Source organism: Equus quagga, chromosome 15 (assembly GCF_021613505.1).
Source record: "Equus quagga isolate Etosha38 chromosome 15, UCLA_HA_Equagga_1.0, whole genome shotgun sequence".
Lineage (NCBI taxonomy): Eukaryota > Metazoa > Chordata > Mammalia > Perissodactyla > Equidae > Equus > Equus quagga.
The window spans coordinates 22,894,623-22,914,759 of NC_060281.1; the positions used below are offsets into that span (position 1 = coordinate 22,894,623).

Below are 20,137 nucleotides of genomic sequence, written 5' to 3' on the forward strand. Positions count from 1 at the left end.
TGGATGTTAGCTCAGGGCCAGTCTTCCTCAGCAAAAAGAGGAGGACTGGCAGTAGTTAGCTGAGGGCTAATCTTCCTCAAAAAAAAAAATAAATAAATAAAATAAAATAAATAAAAATAAAACTGGGGGAAAAAATTTAAAATAATGGTGATTTACTGTCATCAAAGACACACAGTCTTCTAACTTGAACAGTCCTATTCAGTAATTCTGAAAGTAGAGAGACACCTTCCTCCAAGACAGATCTGGTTTCTGGTTATGCACTTATTTCCAAAGCTAGATTTTTAGTTTTCCTGCACCCTAAAAATCTCTTACACTTTAGCATCTTTGCCTCCCCATAACTTCATACCTAATCTTCATAATTTTGTCTATTGTTCTTTTTTTTAAGATTGGCCCTGATCTAACATCTGTTGCCAATCTCTTTTTTTCACCCTTCTCCCCAGAGCCCCCAGTACACAGTTGTCTATTCGAGTTGTAGGTCCTTCGAGAGTTCTACTATGCCGCCTCAGCATGGCTTGATGAATGGTGCTAGGTCTGCGCCCAGGATCCGAACCAGCAAAACCCTGGGGCCCCAAAGCAGAGCGCGTGAACTTAACCACCCTGCCATGGGGCCAAGTTCTTTTTAATGAAAAAGTGCACTGCAATTATTAATTAGCTAAAGAAACTTCATATTTGTATTTCTGGGGACAGGATTAAAGAATTTGTAAGATTAGACAGAGCGTGTGACACATTCATGTTGGCACAACAAGATCTCGAATTAGAAAATATATATATTATTACTGATAAGCTACTTTTCATCTCTCCAGTTGGCAAGAGTTGTGGTTTTAAAAAAAATACATATCTAATGTTTGTTCATTAGATTAGTTCAGCCTTTCAGCAGGGAGATTTGGTAATAAGAATTGTATCAAAAGCCTTAGAATATTTCATAACCTTAGATTGAGAAATTCCACTTCTAGAAATTAATTCAGTTCTAGAAATAATCATGAGTGTGCACAAATATATTACCACAAAAATATTTTACATATTGTTTCCAATAGAGAAGAACTAGAAACAACTTAAATTTCCCACAATACAGATTTGGTAAAATGCAGTATGATACACCCAATAACATACTATGTAGCCATTAAAAATAATGTTGTAGAATATTTAATGACATGGAAAAGTGTTAACGGTATATTCTTTATTGACAAAAACAGCTTACAAAACAATTTGTAATGATCTCATTTTTAAAAATGTGTTTATAGAATAGTTTTAGAAAAATAAACATTGACATTTTAAAGAGTTATCTCTGGATGGTGAAATTGCAAGTAATTATTATTTTCCCTTTTTTGTGTCTTATCTGTATTTTCCAAGTGTTTTGCAATGCAAATGAATATTTCCATGATATGGAAACTACAATAAAATTTATTCTATAGAAAAGAGCAATTCATTGAGAAAATGCTTCACATAGAACTTGCCTTTTCTGTACAGTGTCATTTCTCTAGTAACTCACTTCCTTAGTGTCTTCTTTCTTGGGAGGACCCCAGGAGAGGCAGGAATCCCCAAGGCCTCCTTCCACTTGGAGCATAACTGGAGGCCTGTGGTCTGCCTCTTGGTCATGTGGAATCCAGCTTGGGGGAAACTACAAAGTAATCCCAAGTTTGGGAGGTAGAAGAAATCGCAACTGGAAGATTTTATAGTCTGAGCAAGAAACTCTTTCAGAGAGGATCTAGTTTCTCCGCCCACGTTTTCCTCAAACAGAAACTAAGGCGGATTTCAGGGCTTGTCCAAGGCCACACAGCCAACTTAATGACAAGGTGAGGCCTTGAATCCATGGGCTTTCCGCCCTGTTGTGTTTCTGTAATGTGCTGATTTCGACCAGCCCTTCTCATGCTTTAATATGCGCAGGAATCACCGGGGATCCTGTTCAAATGCAGATTTGGGTCCAGCAGGTGGGCCCGAGGGGCTGCGTTTCTAACCAGCTCTCAGGCGAAGCAGATGTTGTTGGTCTGGGGATCCCAGTCTAAGTAGCAATGGTGTGGAGGACAGGTTCTGGGGCCAGACTGTCGGCTTCCCAATCCTAGCTCTGCCGCAGACTAACTGCATGATTGTCACAGTGACTGTGCTTCGGTTTCCTCGTCTGCAAAATAAGCAGAATACCTAACTCATAGAGTTTCCGCGAGGATTTAATCAGTTATTACACAGTAAACGCTTAGAACAGTGTTCACTAAAAACTAGTTATTATTTATCCCCTAGAGCAAGCAGCGGGTGAAGCAGGGTTTGACGAATGAATGAATAACCTTTGGAGAAAGGTTCTTTCCTAGGCAAGGAAAAGCAGAGAAGCAAAATGGGAGGGCTCTTTCGGTGGGGAAGAGGCCCACCTCCAAGACGGTGCTCGCCACTGGGTGGTCAGAAGGGCCCGGAGCGCCCGGAAGCCGGCCGGCCCGCGCCGCGCGGACCAATGCGGCGGCGGGGAGGGCGGGGGAGCGCCCGCCAGCCCTTTCCGTCCGGGCGCCGGCAGCCCCGCCCCTCGGGACGTTGCGCCGCTCAGCCTTCCAGTCTTGCTACATCCTCGCGAGGGGCGGGGCGCCTGTCAGGGAAGCGGCGCGCGCGCCGGCGCGGGCGGGCTGGGGCTCGGCCGCGCAGTGCCAGCGCCAGCGCCAGACCCGCGCCCCGCGCTCTCCGGCCCGCCGCCTGCGTTCTGGCTCGCGAGCCCGCACTCCCGCCCTGCCTGTGCGCTGCCCGAGGATGGAGCTGTTGTGCTGCGAGGGCACCCGGCACGCGCCCCGGGCCGGGCCGGACCCGCGACTGCTGGGGGACCAGCGTGTCCTGCAGAGCTTGCTCCGCCTGGAGGAGCGCTACGTGCCCCGCGCCTCCTACTTCCAGTGCGTGCAGAGGGAGATCAAGCCGCACATGCGGAAGATGCTGGCGTACTGGATGCTGGAGGTATGGCCGGGACGGGTCTCCCCTCCCCCGCCGCCCCTGCGTCCCGGGCTCCGGACATCCCGGGGCCGCCCTATAGGGACATCCTGGTCCCAACAACAATCAGCAAGATGCTTCGGTGGCCCAGATCCCCAGGCGTGGCCTTTCACTCGGGCATCCTCGCCGGCTGCCTTTCTGTGCCCTTTTCCCTTCCCCAACCCTGACTCGGACTGCCAGTCGTTTGGCACCCTAACCAACCCTCTCTTCGGGCCAGGAAAGCGGGACAAGGGCCACCCTCTTCTCTCCGGCTTCTCTTAGCGTCTCCTACTTCCCTCCCCCGCCCGGTCTTCTCTGGAGCGCGCGCCTGGAAAACCCTGGGCTCGGCCGCCCCCGCCCCGGAGCCGGTTCCTGTGTCTGTCGCGGGGTTCTGGCGGGGAAGGCGGTGGGGGTGGCGCGCTCGCTGTTCCGGCCGTCAGGGAAATGAAAAGTGCGGGAGGCAGCGGCAGGAGTCTCCTCCCTTCCCTTTGGGTGTGTGCAGTGGGTGGTGGTGAGGGGGGTAAGGTCTCAGGTCTCTGGCTACCATGGGTGACTCTTCCGTTACCAACCCCCCCACACTGCTATGGGGGAGGGGAGTCTCAGTTTGGAATCCTTATTAAGGAAGGGAGCCTCTGGCGTCCCCCACCCTCCAGGGGAGGGGGAAGGAGGCAACGCGGAGGAAGGGGGGGGCGTCACCTTGGGGAGGGCGCATCCTCCTCCGTATTAGTCCTTGACGTTGTGAGTACACTTATCCCCCTCCCCTTTTTGCTCCCCATTCCATCTCCCTTCAGCGCCCCCCACCCCCGCTTTAGTGCTGCTGCGATTCCCACGCCCCTGCTCCAGAAGTGACTGTGCGCCCTCCCCACCAGGTATGTGAGGAGCAGCGCTGTGAGGAAGAAGTCTTCCCCCTGGCCATGAACTACCTGGATCGCTACCTGTCCTGCGTCCCCACCCGCAAGGCGCAGTTGCAGCTCCTGGGTGCGGTCTGCATGCTGCTGGCCTCCAAGCTGCGCGAGACTACACCCCTGACCATCGAAAAACTGTGCATCTACACCGACCACTCAGTCTCTCCCCGCCAGCTGCGGGTGCGTGCCTAACTCCCCCCACCCCCAACACCTGCTGCTTCCTCACTTACCGGGAAAAGGAAAGCTAAGATCTCAGAGGCTTTCTGCCCTCTGGGGAAGGAGCATGGCTAGCAGAGGTTGTGTTTTTGGACAAAAGATGGGGCAGTGTGGTGTGATGGTCAGGGTAGCCCCAGCCTGGCTTGAGCTCCTGGCAGGAACTAAATCCCCTTCTCCTGACCTCCAGGGGGTGCCACTCCTTCCTGGTCTTTTCCCCAGATCCCAACAAGTCCAACTGCATGTCTACACTCACTAGTACTTTGCCTCTGGGTTTACACAGCCACCATGAGTTATTTATTGGCAGCAGCAGGACATGCCTGTACACCCCCACTGGAGTGGGGGAGTGGAATGTGCCTCATGTGGGGGAGGGGGGCTGCCTTGGTTGAGTCTTTATCCCAGTGTGGACTTTGTGATTGAAAAGCCGCCCAGAGCAGATTAAAGCCAGGCCCTGATTGCTCTAAGGAACGGCCAAGGAGTTTCATCCCACCTTCTTTCCTTCCCCTTATATCCCAGAAGAGACAGCTCCTTCCTAATCCTCCATTCCCTGTCCTCATTCGGAGGAACTTGAGCAGCTGCTCCAGGCCTGGTGGAACCATCTCTCCCTTTCCCCCTTAGCCAAAGGCTGGAGCTGAGGGACAGACAGGGAGCTGAGCTGCAGCTGCTTCGGATGTGATAATGATGCCCCCTCCCCTGACCCGCCCTCTCTGACCAAGGTCTTTCATAACCCTGTGGGGAGCTGCTGTCACTCCTGTGGTTTGGGAAGTGGCTCCCTGGGCCTCTTGCTGGGAACTTGGGCTGGGCTCTTCCCGGGGCAGGAGAGCCCCTGGTTCTCTTCCCCCCCTGAGCCTGGAGAAGAGGTGGGGGCGCAGCTTGGATCTGGAAGAGGTTATTTAGGGCACGCAGATCATCTCCAGGGGAGGCCTGGGGGAGAGGGTGGGTGAGCTGGCACCTTCCCCCACCTTGCTCTCCGTCTGTCCGCCAAGTCTTCTCCTGACCCTGAGAGGAGTCTCTGGGCCCCATCTCCCGGGGAGGAGGGCAGCATGCAGGCTGCTGTGATTGGCTGGCCAGGAAGCCAGGGTACTGGGGCCCCCGACTGCTGCTTGTCGAGGAACAGGATTCCTCTTCCTGCCAAGTAGCTCTCAGAGATGGGAGTAGGAGGCCAGAGTTGGGAATCTGGGAGGCCCCACAGTTCTTTGTGATGAATCTGGTAGTTTTTGGCAAGTCTGAAGGTGGAGCTGGTTTCAAGGGCCGGTGAGCAAGATATTTCTAGAGGGGTTTGGCCTGGAAGGTAGAAGGGGACTTCCTTTTTGTGAAAAGATTGGGATGGTATGTGTGCCTTTGTGTGACGGGAGTTCTTTAGAACAGGCAAAAAGTACTCTTCCCCCACTCTCTCTGCCTGAGCTGGGGGTGGAGCGTGCAGATGACTTCCTAGAAGGTCAGAGTTGGAAGGGACCTCAGAGAACTGCAGTCAGTCCAAATCCTCGCGCAGCAGGGAAGGTTGAGGCCCAGAGGAGAGAAGGGTCCTGCCTCAGCATCGCTGAAGCAGATGAGGGGAATGTGGGTCTTCTAGGTAGCCCAGGTGGCCTTAAAGGCTAGGATGTGAGGGGAGCTGCCAGCCACTGCAGCTAATGGCTCCCACAGGTATGTTCTCCACCACTCGAGGGCTGAGATTCTCCGAGGTTGCCTGGACCCAGGGTGAGGTGGCCACCTTCCCTTACACAGGACCCCGTGCCTCCCCACAGGGAGAGCCTACTCTAAGTTGCCGTCTAGATGTTTCCTTGGAGACTAGCTGCTTTCTGTTTACTTTTGACTTAGGAGTCTGGCCACTGGGACAAGCATGGGAAGAAAATGCCAGCTTCTCTGCCCAGCTTCTGGCTCTGACCAGGCTATTTTCTGTGGGGCTCTGAGAGACCCTTGGGGCTGATTTGGGAGGATGACACCTAGGCTAGGGCCAGGAGACGGACGGCTGTGGCTGGGGGCCTGGAAGAGGTTGGGTGGGGTTGCCATTTCTGCCTCAGTAAGGAGTCAAACCCATGAGTTCCTTCCTGAGATAAAACAGTGAAGAAATCCTCATGTGTGCAACTCAGAAATGGGGCCAGAGCTGGGAACCCCAGATGAGTGGAGTGGGGTGGGGCTCACAGCCTCCCTCTCGCATCTGGCAGTGGTATGTAGGCTTGGGCAGGTGGGGATAGGGCTTGGTCCCTCAGGGATCACCTGGACCCATCCTGTCTGGGGTGGCCTCCACTTCACTTCCTGAGACTCAAATGGCACTAGGGTTCCAGCTGAAGGGGTGGAGTAGGGTGCTATACCTCAGGACCCACCCCTGATGTCCCACCAAGGGGATGTGGGTTGGGTTGGGCAACCTTCCCTTTGAGGAACCTCAGGGGAGCTCAGTGGCTGTGTCACAGGATGCCTCATGCTCACTCGGTTTCTTTTAAGATGTGTGGACTTGGCTGGGAGGCAGAATTAGGGGAGGGGCTAGTGCTGATCTCCTCTTTCACAAATCCTTGGGATCATGGAGAATCATTCTGCTTCACCCCAGAAGAGACTCAAGTTCATGGTGATGCTGGTGGTATCTGCTGCTGTAGTCTTTTCTTTCATCCCTGGCTGGAGAAGTGCTCAGAGCCCTGTACAAAGTCAGGAGGAGGTCTGGATTTCTGGCCCCTCGAAAGATAACCAAATAGGATTAAAGAGACAATTGATGTAAAGCATGTGGTTTGGCACCTAGTAAATGATCAGTAGATGCTCAGAGCAAATGTCCCCAGCCGTTCCCTGCCACAGTGCCAGTCCCTAAATCCAGAAACAGAACTGGGGTCTTGACCTTCAAGTTTGATGGGCTTCCTTCCCCGTGAAACTTCTGCTTTACTGCCTCCCCTTCCCTTCTTCAGCCACTGACCCTACCCTCTTCCCCAACCTTCAGGACTGGGAGGTGCTGGTCCTGGGGAAACTCAAGTGGGACCTGGCTGCTGTGATTGCCCATGATTTCCTGGCCCTGATTCTGCACCGGCTCTCTCTGCCCCGTGACCGACAGGCCTTGGTCAAAAAGCACGCCCAGACCTTTTTGGCCCTCTGTGCTACAGGTAAGAGCCCTACACACATTTTTTGCAATGTCAGGAAAATCAGAAGACTTGTTAGGGTGAGAGCTAACTTCTGGTTTATACTCCTCTCAAAATTTATTTGTGAAAATGTTATCCCTTCTGAGCAGAAAGCAGCAGAACATAATCAGAGCTGGATGGGATCTTAGAGATCCCCAGAATGTAGGCGAGGACACTGAGGGCTTAGAGAGAAGTGACCTGCCCAGGGTCTCACAGTGATGAAACTGGAAGCAGAATCCAGGTCTCTTGACCCTATTTTGTCTCCACCCCAGGGAGACCTGTTCACTCCCTGGTCCCTGGCCAGGATCACCTAGAGACCACCCTGGACCTGACCTGTGGAAGTTTCCTACTCACCCAAATCCTCTCTAGAAGAGGCACTTTCCTGCCTTTCTCCCTTGCCTCTTAGACTACTCACTGCTGGGGTTTCCCCAGTATGCCCCCTGCTCTATTCATGCTGCCTCACACTTTCTGAGGAATAGGAAGTTTGTGCAGGCTGTCATCCTTGGAAGTCCTCCTTGCCTCATGGTTCCCTCTCCCTTTCCAAGATTACACCTTTGCCATGTACCCGCCATCCATGATTGCCACAGGCAGCATTGGGGCTGCAGTGCAAGGCCTGGGCGCATGCTCCACATCCGGGGACGAGCTCACGGAGCTGCTGGCGGGGATCACAGGCACTGAAGTGGTGAGTGCTGGGCAGCTGGGAAGCAACCTGTCAGTTCCTGGAGCAGCGCTATTCCCTGAGGCTCCAGCAGAGGGAGGTGTCCATCCCCGCCTGGTCCCGAGTCCTGGTTTCACGGGCCCCACCCTTGGGGCTTCTGTGGCCGTTTATCTCCTCCCTTGGTCTGGAGAAGAGCAAGTGGCTTGGGTGGGTTGAAGGGCACTGTCCCTGGGTGCCCTTTTCTTGCCAAATGATGTGCCGGAGTAGGGGTAGGGGTTTGCTGTCAGACACAGGGCTGCTCTCACACCCTCTTGCCACATCCTCTTGCCAGTTTCTGAGAATTGAAGGCTGATTCCTGGGGCTGGGCTGTGGCCTAACCTCCCGACTTCCCTGTGTGCCGTGAGGTGTCCTTTCCCCTATACCTGCTGCCAGATGCTATGGGGGGTGGGTGGGGGGGGAAGGAAGTGGAACTTTAGTTCCAAAGGGGACCTTCCTCTATTCTACCCAACAGCCCCTCCTCACTGTTCCCCCTTGTTCCCAGGACTGCCTGCGGGCCTGTCAGGAGCAGATTGAAGCTGCGCTCAGGGAGAGCCTCAGGGAAGCTGCCCAGACCTCCCCCAGCCCAGCGCCCAAAGCCCCCAGGGGCTCCAGCAGCCAGGGACCCAGCCAGACTAGCACTCCCACAGATGTCACAGCCATCCACCTGTAGCCCCGGAGAGGCCCCCTCGAGTGGCCACCGACAGCAGAGGAGGGGACACTGCCATCCCCCCTCCTGCCTGCAGAATGAACCACAGGCCACATCTGAAGCCCGAGGGGGCTCCTTCCTATCCGCCCCTTGCAAAGCCGAAGGGGTCTGGCCCTACCTATCCCTGCAGTGTGCACTAAGGGGCCTGGCCTACTGTGTCTGCGCAGCTAGTCAGGCTCCTCCTCCCCGCGTCTAGCCAGCTCAGCTCCTCCCCTGATTCTAGCCGGGGTGGGCCAGGCTGGTCAGAGACAAACTGAAGTAGGTAAGATACATGTGTAAGCATTCCTTTCTGAGGCCCCCTTAGCTCTGGGGCTCTCATGTTCTCAACTGCCAAAATGCACCAGTGCCTTCTAGTTATTGCATTTGGATTGGGGTCTTTCTGAAGAAATTTCAGATGTTCTGATAGACCGTGTGAGGGGAAACAGTCTAGACGGCTCCTCTCAACACACTCTGGAGGCTCTGCATAATCCGTCTTCACAGCTGCTCCTAGAGGGAGGGGCCCAGGCCTCTGTCCGGGGCAAGAACCAACCAATTCCTCTTTGCTTTGCTTTCCGCTCAGCTTCTCTTGTGTGATTGAGGGGGGTCAGTGCTGAAGGAAGAGGTTGTTTTAATTTATTAATTGCTTTGAGTACAACTGTAAGAGGGCATGGTGGGGCCTGTCTACCCCATGAGTGGTGGTAACCCTGGTGGTTGCTGCATCCCTCCCCTCTGCTGCTGCTAGAGGATCTTTGTGGCCGAGGAGCTGCTACAGCCTGGGGTGGGGCCATGCCCTCCTCTCCCTTTGGCCCTCTGCTCCATCCTGGGAGGGGGATGAAACAGGGATGACCTGGAGGCGACCGAGACCCCTGTCTGGAGAGGGAGGCAAGCCCTGTTGACACAGGTCTTTCCTAAGGCCACAAGGTCCAGGCTAGTGGCCCAGGACCATCATGCTACCTTAATAAAGATTCTGGAATAAAACTGGCTTTGGCTTCTTGGATTGGATGGTGATGTGGGTAAAGCCTATTTCTAGACTGCATGAGGTAAAGAGGGCGGAGATCAAAGGTCTCCAGCAGGGTCACTGAGCCTTTTCTGTGAAGGGCCAGAGAGTAAATATTTTCAGCTTCGTGGGCCATATGGTCTCTGCCCCAGATATAGTTAGTTTTGCTTTACAATGTGACGTACACGTTCCTAAAAATCACTGCACCATGCGAAATTGCACAATAAAACCACAGGGCTTATGGGAAAAAATGGGGCTTAAGGCGTAACACTCAAAAAACTTAAATGAGTGTCACATTTTTTTTTTCATAAAGAAAAAAAGGATAACATAAGTTTTTATAAATTAAATGGTTAAGAAACACACAAATACAATAAATAGATATGGCCTTTGTGGACGTGGAGGTCGGAAGGATGTGGAAGGCCAGCTGCAACACCAGATGTGGGTGTGGCTCCCAAACCACAAGGTGAACTGAGGGGGTGGTACGCGTTCAAGGTAGGGCAGTGCGTGTGTTATCTGGCTTGCTTCAGCTGGGTACAGTTTTCTGCTTTCACCTAGATTTCCTCAGGGACAAAAGTGCACCTAAACAAATGTGAAATCTGCTTTGTGATCAAATTCTTCCCAAATATATAAATTCGGTTAGAACGAACTCACATTTTCAAAAGCAACTACAAGGGTTACAGCAGAATGGTACCCTACTCTGCTGTTGCAGCATGAAAGCAGCCACAGAAAACATGTAAACGGATGGCCGTGCGTGTGTCCCAACAAAATCTGATTTATGGACACTGGAATTTGAATTTCATGGAACTTTCACCTATCACAAAAGACTGTTCTTTGCATTTTCCCCCCAACCATTTAAAAATGTAAAATCATTCTTAGCTCATGGGCCATAAGAGAAAGAGCATATGACCATAGTTTGCCAACCCCTGGTCTAAAGCTCTCACTGGCCAAGGAAGTTAGAAAGGGAACCTGTCTGGTGGTAACCGCTGGATGTAATCATGCCCGGGCCCAACCTTATTCTCTGACCTTTCTTGCCTCTACCTCCACTTTCCTCCAGAGGCTTTCTCCTGTAGCTCTTCCATCCACAGCTGAGATAAGACCATCTTTAGAACAACCTTCTGGTTGCTGGCCATCTCCAAAAGTAGCCCATGCCAGGGGAAGGCAGAGGATGTGTCCCCTAGGGGCTGACAGGGTGGGTCCAGCCTAGAGAAACAAACCTGTAGAATAAGGGGGTGTCCTGTGTAAACTGGGCAAGGATCCACTCCTAAACAGGAACAGGGAAGAGGAATCCCCACCTCCAGCTAAAGAAGGAAGGCAGAAAGATCTCCATTGAGCACATCAGAACACAGAAGTTCAATAAATACCTGCCTTCATTTTTATCCATATCCCAGTGACTTGACACAGCGGCCTGAGAGAAAGTACTTATTCCAAGCCTCAGCCAGGGACTGAGAATGCTGGGGTGAGGAAGCTCAAGTCAGGCCCCAGAACTGAGCAGGAACAAAGCCCCAGAATCGAAGGAGCCAGCTAGGCCCTCAGTCCTCCCTATCCAGTGCTGGAGAGTCAGATGCCTGTGACCTCTCACTGTCCTGATCTGGGTCTTCAGCTGTAAAGGCTCAGTGTCACCTTTAGTCACCAACAGGGATCCTGGTGTCCTCCCACATCCCTTGGACCAGGATGACTGTTTCCTCACTCCATGGTGACAGGAACATCTTCCACATCTCGGGGGACTGCGCTCTGAAGCTCACGCCTGATCTCAGGGGACAGTTGTGGATGGGGCTGCAGCCGGAGCAGTTCCAGGAGGGCCTCCTTCTGTTCTGTGGCCAGGTCTGCCTTGTAGCGCTGGACCAAAGTCAGAAGGCACTGGTGCCAGAGCACAGGCAGCTCGCGCTTCTCAGTCCGGAACCCCAGGAAGTGGAAGACCAGGGCGTCCAGCACCCGGTAGGGCAGCGCGTACTTCTTATCCAGCAGCAGTCGCAGGAAGATGCTGTTGGCACCGCTGTATTCCATCTCGGCGATTTTCAGCATGGCCGCGCTGGTGGGCAAGGGAGGTGGGTTTGGGTCAGTGCTCCCTCCCTGTGCCTTTTCCCTCTTCTCTTCCTCCTCTGCTGGCCCTTACACTGTGGAATTCCAAGGAGGCCATCTCAGGCCTCCTTCTCACCTACCACTTTTTATACTCCCTCGATGCCAGTTACGATCTCCATGCTGATTCATCCCACATCCCAACCTCTGGCTCAGACTGTCTGTCTCAGGACCTGACTAGAATATGTCCAGATGTCTCGAGATCTCCACCCCTAACCTATTCCTTTTCTTCCCATGTTCCCTGTTCATTCACTCAACAATTTACTGAGCACCTACCGCGTGCCAGGCACTGGCATCCTGTCCTTGCGGAATTTACCATCTAGTGCAGTAATGATACCCACTGGCTTCAACAAGCCATAAACCCAGGGCTATTCTTGGCAACTTCCTCATTGCCCCCCACAACCCCCGAGGTCCTGGCAGTTCTACTTTGTGGATATCCACTGCCAGCTGTTCTCTGCTTCTACCGACACTACCTGGAGTGCAGGACAGGGATGGAGCATTTGGTGATGATGCTCCCCACGATGATGGCTTCCCGGAGGGTACAGGTGCCTGACTCACACAGTGGGATCAGGATCCCTGGGGAGGGTCAGAGGGGAGGTCACTTTGAGCCCAGGGTGAGAGAAAGGAGGTACAGCAGGAAGCACCCCCCCACGTACCCCCAAGACAGCCATCGCACAAGCCAGGCTTGCTGCTCTCACCTGCAGGAGCTCCAGTCCCTCCCTTTCTGAACTGCCTCCTGGGCTCCCACCTTTAAACCAGGCTCCAGGCTTGAACAGGGCCTTCTTGAGTGCCATGTAGAGGTGGAAGTTGAGTCGTTTGTACTCAGCGATGTCATCTCGTACCCGGGGGAGGAGCACAAGGTTGTAGAAGCGCTGGGCCATCCGTTCCTTCAGGTTAGAGGCAAAAATCCTAGTTTTGCAGGGAGGGGAAGGGGGAGAGATCCCAGGTCACCTGATAGTCTGGAGCTGGCCCTTTAAATATCACTGTGGACAGTGCATGCAAGAGATTTGAGGGGTGTGTGGGAGTGAGTGAGCTGTGTGCACACAATACCCAAGTCAGATTAGAGAGAGAACAGGAGGGGACTCTCAGATGCACCCAAGCAGGGTGAATGCTGTCTGTCTTTGGAAGAGCCACAGCTCTCCCAACTGATGGCTACTCAGCTCTCCACCTTCCTCTCCCCAGCATGGGTCCTCTCTACCCTGCTGTCACACGGGACCTGAGTACGCCAGGGAAGCTACAGACTTCTGAGGCCACTCTGACACATCAGGGTTGTACCCTGGTAGTTAGAAGCTCTCTCCTAGAAACTCATCACAGGAGATTCTCAACAGGGTCTTGACCCTGAAACATTTAACAGGAAAAGCTGAGAAATCAAGGATAGAAAGAAGCACAAAAGAGGGCTCTGGGGCAAAGCTAAAATGTAACGACAAAGGCAGGGAAAGCCTGCATGCCCCACGCCCAGCCCTCACCCGCAGACCAAGGGAACCCTAACCCCCATCCATGCTACCTTGTGGCTTGGTACATGGCCGCTGCAGTCCAGGCCTCCGGCTCTGTGACATAGAGGATTTGCTCCCAGTTGGAGAGCGCAGGGATGATCTTAAATGCCTTGGGCAGTTTACCACTGCGGTACTTAGATAACACCTGGGGATGAGGGAGTAAAATCATTGTCGTTAACATATATACAGCTTGCCGCGTGCCAGTGCCAGGTATTTGTCCAGGTGCTTTCCATATATTAACTCGCTCAATCCTCACAATAACCTATAAGGAGGCGTTCTCATCATCCCCATTTCCCAGATGAGGGAAACTGAGCCCAGAGAGTTAAGTAACTTACCCAAGGCTGCCAAATCACGCTGGAAGAGCAGGAATCTGAACCCATGCGCTTGGACTCTTAAGTCTGATCTCTGCATTATTTGTCTGAGAGATGTGGGCACCCAACGCCTTAGGTGGGAGCCCACAGCCCCTGCGAGGGTACTGGATGATGGCTTTCCTCTCAGCTCTTACCTCCCGGACCCCTCTGTAGACCTCCAGGACCCGGGGGTCCAGCTGGGGCATAGGGAAGCCCGACACCTCTGACATGACCGTCTCAACTTCCGTTTGCTTCTCCGTCAGCTTCTCCATGATGATGTCGGCCAGGGTGCGCCTAAGTGTAGGGGAGGGAAGAAGGTGGGAGTGCTGTGGTCACAGTGCAGGAAGCGCCAGACTCCCCACATGGTCCCTGTGAGCTCCAATAAACCTGTGATTTTGCTGGGGTGGAGGAAGCCTCAGTCCCCCTCTGGGCCCACCCACTACAGAACTGCTGCAGAGCGCAAAGGGCCTGAAAGTCATTTAACTTAGGACAAAGCTGACAGTCGTGTGGAGGTTAAGAACCCGGACCCTGAAGTCAGTCTGCTTGGGTTCAAGTCCTGGCTCTACCACTCCCTGCATGACCTTGGGCATGCTAGTTTGCCTCTCTATGCCTCAGTTTCCTCATCTGTAAAATAGGGATAATGACAGTACCGACCTCAAAAAGTTAACGTAAAGATTAAATGAGTTAATGCACGTATGTCACTTGGAACTATCAGTACACAGCATATATGTAATAAGTGCTGCCTATTTCAAACACATCCATCATATGCTGGCAATATGCTGAGGACTCTCTAATTGCAAGATCCTGGCCTGACCTCTCTAGAGAGTCAAACACATCTCAATCACACACCAAGATTTCAAGTAGCTGGGATCATTATGGAGAGGTGATAGCACATATTTTCCCCTATTTTAATTTATTAAAATTTATGGAAATATGTCTAAGATCAATATTTTTCTCAGTTTCCTTAAACAGAATAATCCAACATAATCTCACCGTGATGATTCAGAATTAGCAGTATGCTGGGCTTTGGTATAATAATGGTGTCTTCAGAGGCTGTTGAAGTCTATTTAAAACGGCCCCTGTTTTCTGAGGTCCTTCTCAATGCCAGGTCGCGAGTGCAGGGCTTTCCGGAGGATGCCTCAGGTAGTCCGTACAACACCTATACGAGGGATTACTATTCCCCTTTTTCAGACATGGAACTGATACTCAGAGACGTTGATAACTCACCCAAGGTCTCAGAGCTTTCAAGTCGGGGGACGAGTCCAACCCTGGTCTTTCAGGTACTTTACAGTGTGCTAGTCTGTGCCCCCAAACTAAATGGCCTCTGACTGCTGAGTTCATGTGGCTTGAGCCTGCTTTCTGAAGATGCCGGCTGTCACTTCTCAGCACTGTCAGGAGTCTCTACTTCTAGCAGGTTCACTGCTCTATTTACTGCAAGCTGGAAAACCATCCTGCCAAGCATGTCAGAGCGCTCTGTCAAAAAGGAATTATAAGGCGCTGAGTGAGCAGCTGGGAGGTGCTCTGGTGGGACAGCACAGGAGGCCAAGTACATGCTCTGTGATAGCTATTTCAGCTGCTGGGCATCAATCCGTGCTCTCACATAAGCTACCAGAGAACTTATCATTCAGCTTCCCTGTCTTTTTACAGTATTATTAGCAATGAGAGAGGCATTAACCCAAAACAGCCTGAAGAACCAAGAACAACGTCATGTTGATATTGCAGGATCAGAATGAACTGGCTAAGGGCCCTTACTCGAGACTCCCCTCCTCTGGGCCAAAATCTGTGGGCTCAGGAGTTTGACCGTAGGAGCTTAAATGCCTGCATGTTGTGGAGCGAGCATTTATTAGAGATGGAAATAAATCCATTTGGCAATGTCTGAAGAATTTTTGGTTGTTACAATTGGGAGGAAGGTCACTACTGGTATCTAGTTGGTAGAGCTCAGGGATGCTGCTAAACATCTGACATTGCACAGGACAGCCTCTACAACAAAAAATTATCCAGCTCCAAATGCCAATAGTGCTGAGGCTGAAAAGTCCTGGATAAAATTCAGCATAGGGTATGAAAGAGATTTGGCCAAAGAAACTGAGCTTACACTAAGAAAACTGAGCATAGCAAGACTAAATGCACTGGGATAGAGCTCCGCAGAGACATAAAAAGCCCCTGTAGCTGTTTCCCCAGGTAATCCAGGCAGCTTAGAACAGGTGGATGGAGGGGAAGGAGGTATTTTGAATCTGGGTCATTCTCACTCAGAACGGTCTTTTGAGGATGGGACAGTTTTGTCAAGATGGTTCCCCACAGCTAGCAATGCTCAGGCCCTTCCCAAAGGTAGGGAATCAAAACTCTGCCAGGGCAGATGATTCCCTGGTAGCAGGGAAGCTGCTACCAGGACCCAGTATCCCAAATCTCAGGCTGTGCCAGCCCTACCTGGCAGGAGGGTTCTTGTTCATGAACATCTCCATGGCACGCTCATCCTCAGGGTCCACAATCACCTCTGCATGGTGGCCTGCCCCTGTCATTGTTGCAGCCTTCTCCAGAGTGGGCCATTCCTCGTCCTCATCATCTGATCCATCCTGCGGCACTCCTGGACCTAGAAGGGGGGAGATGAAATGGATGATCAAGGCAAGCAGTGGCTGAGGGATTTAGAGGTCAATTACCTTTAACCATCATGTATAGTACAGGCCTCACAACTGCTCGTAATATATACAGATGTATGCAGTGAAAGAGATGATGCACATGCTATCTACCCATCCCCAGGGGCTTACAATTCTGCTTGAGAAACAAAATGTACATGTATGAACCAATGAGATAGATAAACCAATAAATAGAACCAATAAATAACAGTTAACACTCTATATTCAGTATACAGCAGGAACTGTTCTAAACAGTGTACATAACCCACATAACCCCAAGAAGTAGGTACTATTATTATACCTAGTTTCAGATGGGGATGCTGAAGTATAGAAAAGTTAAGTAATATGCCTAAGACGTGCAGTCTGGGTCCAGACTGTACATTCCTCATATTCATTGTACACACCTGGTAGGGCCTGATTTTATGCCAAAATGAGTGGTAGAGACAGTATATACCACAGGCACTTATGTGATGAGTACAGAGGATGGTTAGCCTCTGGATAGGCAGTAAAGGAGCTGGAGGAGTGTGTTCCACATCTGGATAACACTGGCAAAAGTGCTTGGTTACAAGAGCATTAGGCAGTAGCAAGAAATAAGGCTAGATGGGTAAAGTGAAGCCAGTCTGTGGAGGGCCTTGAGGCCAGGCAGTGGAGTTCACATTTCAAGGGACCAACCATTGGAATAACTGATTATTGGAAGGCTACAGCAGGCTGTGCATCTGGAAAGGTCTGTGATAATCCAAGCAGGGAGAAGAAATGCTACATATGAACAGCTCATTAAGAACAGAGGCAGTGTGGGGCTGACCCTCTCGCTGAGTGGTTAAATCTGTGCGCTCTACTTCAGTGGCCCAGGGTTTCGCCGGTTCGGATGCTGGGACCATACCTAGCACTGCTCATCAGGCCATGCTGAGGCAGCGTCCCACACAGCAGAACCAGAAGGACCTATAACTAGAATGTACAACTATGTACTGGGGGGCTTTGGGGAGAATAAGAAGAAAAAAGAAGATTGGCAACAGATGTTAGCTCAGGTGCCAATCTCAAAAAAAAAATTAAAAATAAAAAAAACACGCCACAACTAGAAGGATCTGCAACTAAGATATACAACTATGTGCTGGGGGGATTTGGGGAGATAAAGCAGGAAAATAAATTAAATAAATAAATAAATAAATAAAAAGAACAGAGGCAGTGTGTGATAAAACCTAAATGGGGGGGGGGGGGTGGTGCCAGAGGTATTGTCTCCACATACTAACAACTCCCAAATCTGTACTTGTCGGTGGATCTCCCTTTGCTCCACCCCTAACTCCAGCTGCCTCCTGTACAGCCAGTTGATGACCCAGAGGCACTTCGAACCTCACCCATCATCAACTGAACTCACTCTGTTTCCCTCCTAGGTCTACACTACTCACTGTGTTCCACATCTAAGTAAATGGCACCACCATCTGCCCAATGCTAAGCCAGAACATGGGAGGCAGGCCTGCCTCGTCCCCTGCTCTCACTGCCAACACTCAATTACCAAGTCCTATTCAATTCTACTTCACAGAAGGTCTCCCAAATCCTTCACAGCTCTGTCTAAGCCTAGAGCAGCAGCATCTTTTGCCTGGATTAATTCAACAATCCCCTACCCAGTCTCCTTATTCTCCAATTGTTTCCCATTGTCTTTAGGATGACTTTCAAACCTGAGCACAGCCTCCAAGCCTTTTGTAGATTTGGCTCCTACCTACCTCACCATCATTCATTAATCCATTAATTCAGCAAACACTGCGTGCCCTGCTGTATGTGAGGCACTGTTCTGGGTGCTGAAAATATATCTGCGAATAAGAGAAACTAAAGTGTTTGCCCTTATAGAGCTTACATTCTAATGGGGGAGAGAGACGAACAAATACACATAATATATATTAGGTTAAAAGATGACAAATGCTATGAAAAAAGAAATAGGGCAGAGTAGAGAAGTTTGGAAGTGTGGAGACAGGGGTGGGGTGTTGCAATTTTTAATGGAGTGGTCAGGGTAGGCTTCACTGAGAATGTGAAGAACTGAGGGAGTAAGCCTACAGGTGTATGAGGACACAAGGAAGCACCCGGGCAAAGGCTTTAACCTGCCATGTTTCAGAAACAATGAAGCCTATATGGGTGGAGTGAAGAGAACAACGGGGGCAGATCACACAGGTCTTTGCAGACCACTGCAATCTTCCAGCCGTTGAGTTGAGAGTGGACTATAGGGGGTATGGGATACTAATTAGGGGGCTACTGCAATCCTGCAGGTGAGAGACTGTGGTGGCTTGAACAGGATGGTGTTCCAAGGTGGTGAGAAGTGATCTGGTTCTGGATATATTTTGAAGGTAGAGTCAACAGGATTCCCTAACAGATCAGATGGGGACTGAGAAAGAGAAGAGCCCAGGGTTTTGTCTTGAGCAGATGGAAGGATATCACTCCATTAACCGAGCTGAGGAAGACAGTGGGAGGAGCAGGTTTGGCGAGAAGGTCAGGACTGCTGTTTTGGACACGTTAAATTTGAGACATCGATTAGACTTCAAACTGGAAATGCCAAATAGACAGCTGAAATATAAGAATCTGGGTTTCATGGAAGAGATCAGGGCTAGAATATAAGTCACCAAACAGATGGTATTTAAACCATGAAAGTGAGGACAGCACTAGAGAAGTGAAGAGAAGAGGTCCAAGGACTGAACTCTGTGGCACGTTAATGTTAAGAGGTTGGGGTCAAAAGAGGAGCTAGAAAAGAATAATGAGAGGTGAGGAAGTAGTAAAATAGGAATGTACTGTCTTAGAAGCCAACAAAGATACTGTAGGCAGGTGGCCAGTGTTATGTCAAATGCTGCTCTTGGGACAAATGAAAGACGAGATCTGAGAAATGGATCAAGCAACTTGGAGTCAACACTCTCACCCTAATAAGAAAATATTGGCCATCTTCTAATTAATCTCTCTCCCTCTTTAGCCTCTACACAATATTGTTCTTTCCGCTCAGAACATTCTGCACTGGTTTTCAGGTCTCAGCACAAAGGTCATGCAATCTGAGAAGCCTGACTCCCAAGACTAATGCTATTGTTATCTGAGAAACTATACTTTAACATGGAATGTACTGTCTATTTAATTGTTTCTCTCAAACAGACTGGGCTAGACTTTAAGATCTTGAAGTCAGGCACATGTTTATCTTGTTTACTTCTTTACCCAAACCATTTAAGCTAGCACCATGCGAAACACGTAGTAAACATTCCATTAGTATTTAGAGAACAAATGAATAAATGCTAGGACAACTTAGTGGCGTGAGCAATCACTTCCTGTTGGCGTAACTTCGGGGGTGCCTACAGGCGAGTGCCTAAAACTATAAGTGGGCGTGGAGGATTCTGACCACCCTCAATTTGCTCCAGGGTTGGGTCTCCCATCCCATTACCTTTGCAATGATGTAATACGGACCCCGTCTTTTTTTTTTTTAAATTTCAAGGTATTCCCCTGGCAAACACTTTTTAGCATTCCATCCCCCCACTAACCACGCTGTTCCTCGCAGCCACCTCTCACCACTCACCCAGCCGCGTGGTGCGCTCCCGCGGCGCTGAGGGCCGGTCCCCCGTCCCATGCTCGGCCTCGAGCTCCTCCTGCTGCTGCCGCGCTTGCTGCAAAATCCGTCGGGTCAGCCGGGGCCCCACATACTCTTCCTCCTCTTCTCTGGTTCCGCGGCCCCGCCGCTTTTCCCGGGCCCCTGTTCGCACGGCGTCCCCAGCCAGGATCTGCTCGGCCAGGGGCGCATGTTTTTCCTGACCCCCGGCCCCGCGGGCCGCCTTGAATTTGGGCATTATTGTCGAAAACCTTGCCGGGAACGTTCACACGTGGGAACGGAGGAAAAAGCCCTGAGTGCGCTTGCGCAGTGAACTCCCAGCGCCCATGAGGCCGCACGGAGATCACAGCGTCCCCTAGCGTTCGGAGGCCAGGAGTGCCTGGACTCCTGAATAAACTCATTGCCTTTAACCTTGCCGTCTCTAAATGGTGGCAGTCCGAGCCACGCTTTCCTAGCTTCATGGGTCTAGGTCCAGGGTGCCCAGCCAAATGGGA

At 51.2% G+C, this 20,137-nt stretch overlaps 2 protein-coding genes across 2 annotated transcripts; one reads left to right on the top strand and one right to left on the bottom strand.

Annotated features, from left to right (window-relative positions):
* The first annotated feature begins 2,455 nt into the window (after nucleotides 1-2,455).
* On the top strand, nucleotides 2,456-9,510 carry CCND3 (cyclin D3). The gene is made up of 5 exons (XM_046640351.1): nucleotides 2,456-2,922; nucleotides 3,804-4,019; nucleotides 6,976-7,135; nucleotides 7,696-7,832; nucleotides 8,350-9,510. The coding sequence occupies exons 1-5, from the start codon at nucleotides 2,725-2,727 to the stop codon at nucleotides 8,515-8,517; spliced, it is 879 nt and encodes a 292-aa protein (XP_046496307.1). The 5' UTR covers nucleotides 2,456-2,724; the 3' UTR covers nucleotides 8,518-9,510.
* A 1,368-nt stretch (nucleotides 9,511-10,878) lies between these two features.
* On the bottom strand, nucleotides 10,879-19,945 carry BYSL (bystin like). The gene is made up of 7 exons (XM_046640350.1): nucleotides 19,614-19,945; nucleotides 15,873-16,035; nucleotides 13,604-13,742; nucleotides 13,110-13,243; nucleotides 12,354-12,514; nucleotides 12,079-12,181; nucleotides 10,879-11,558 (listed from the first exon to the last, which is right to left on the bottom strand). The coding sequence occupies exons 1-7, from the start codon at nucleotides 19,879-19,881 to the stop codon at nucleotides 11,213-11,215; spliced, it is 1,314 nt and encodes a 437-aa protein (XP_046496306.1). The 5' UTR covers nucleotides 19,882-19,945; the 3' UTR covers nucleotides 10,879-11,212.
* Between the last annotated feature and the right edge of the window lie 192 nt (nucleotides 19,946-20,137).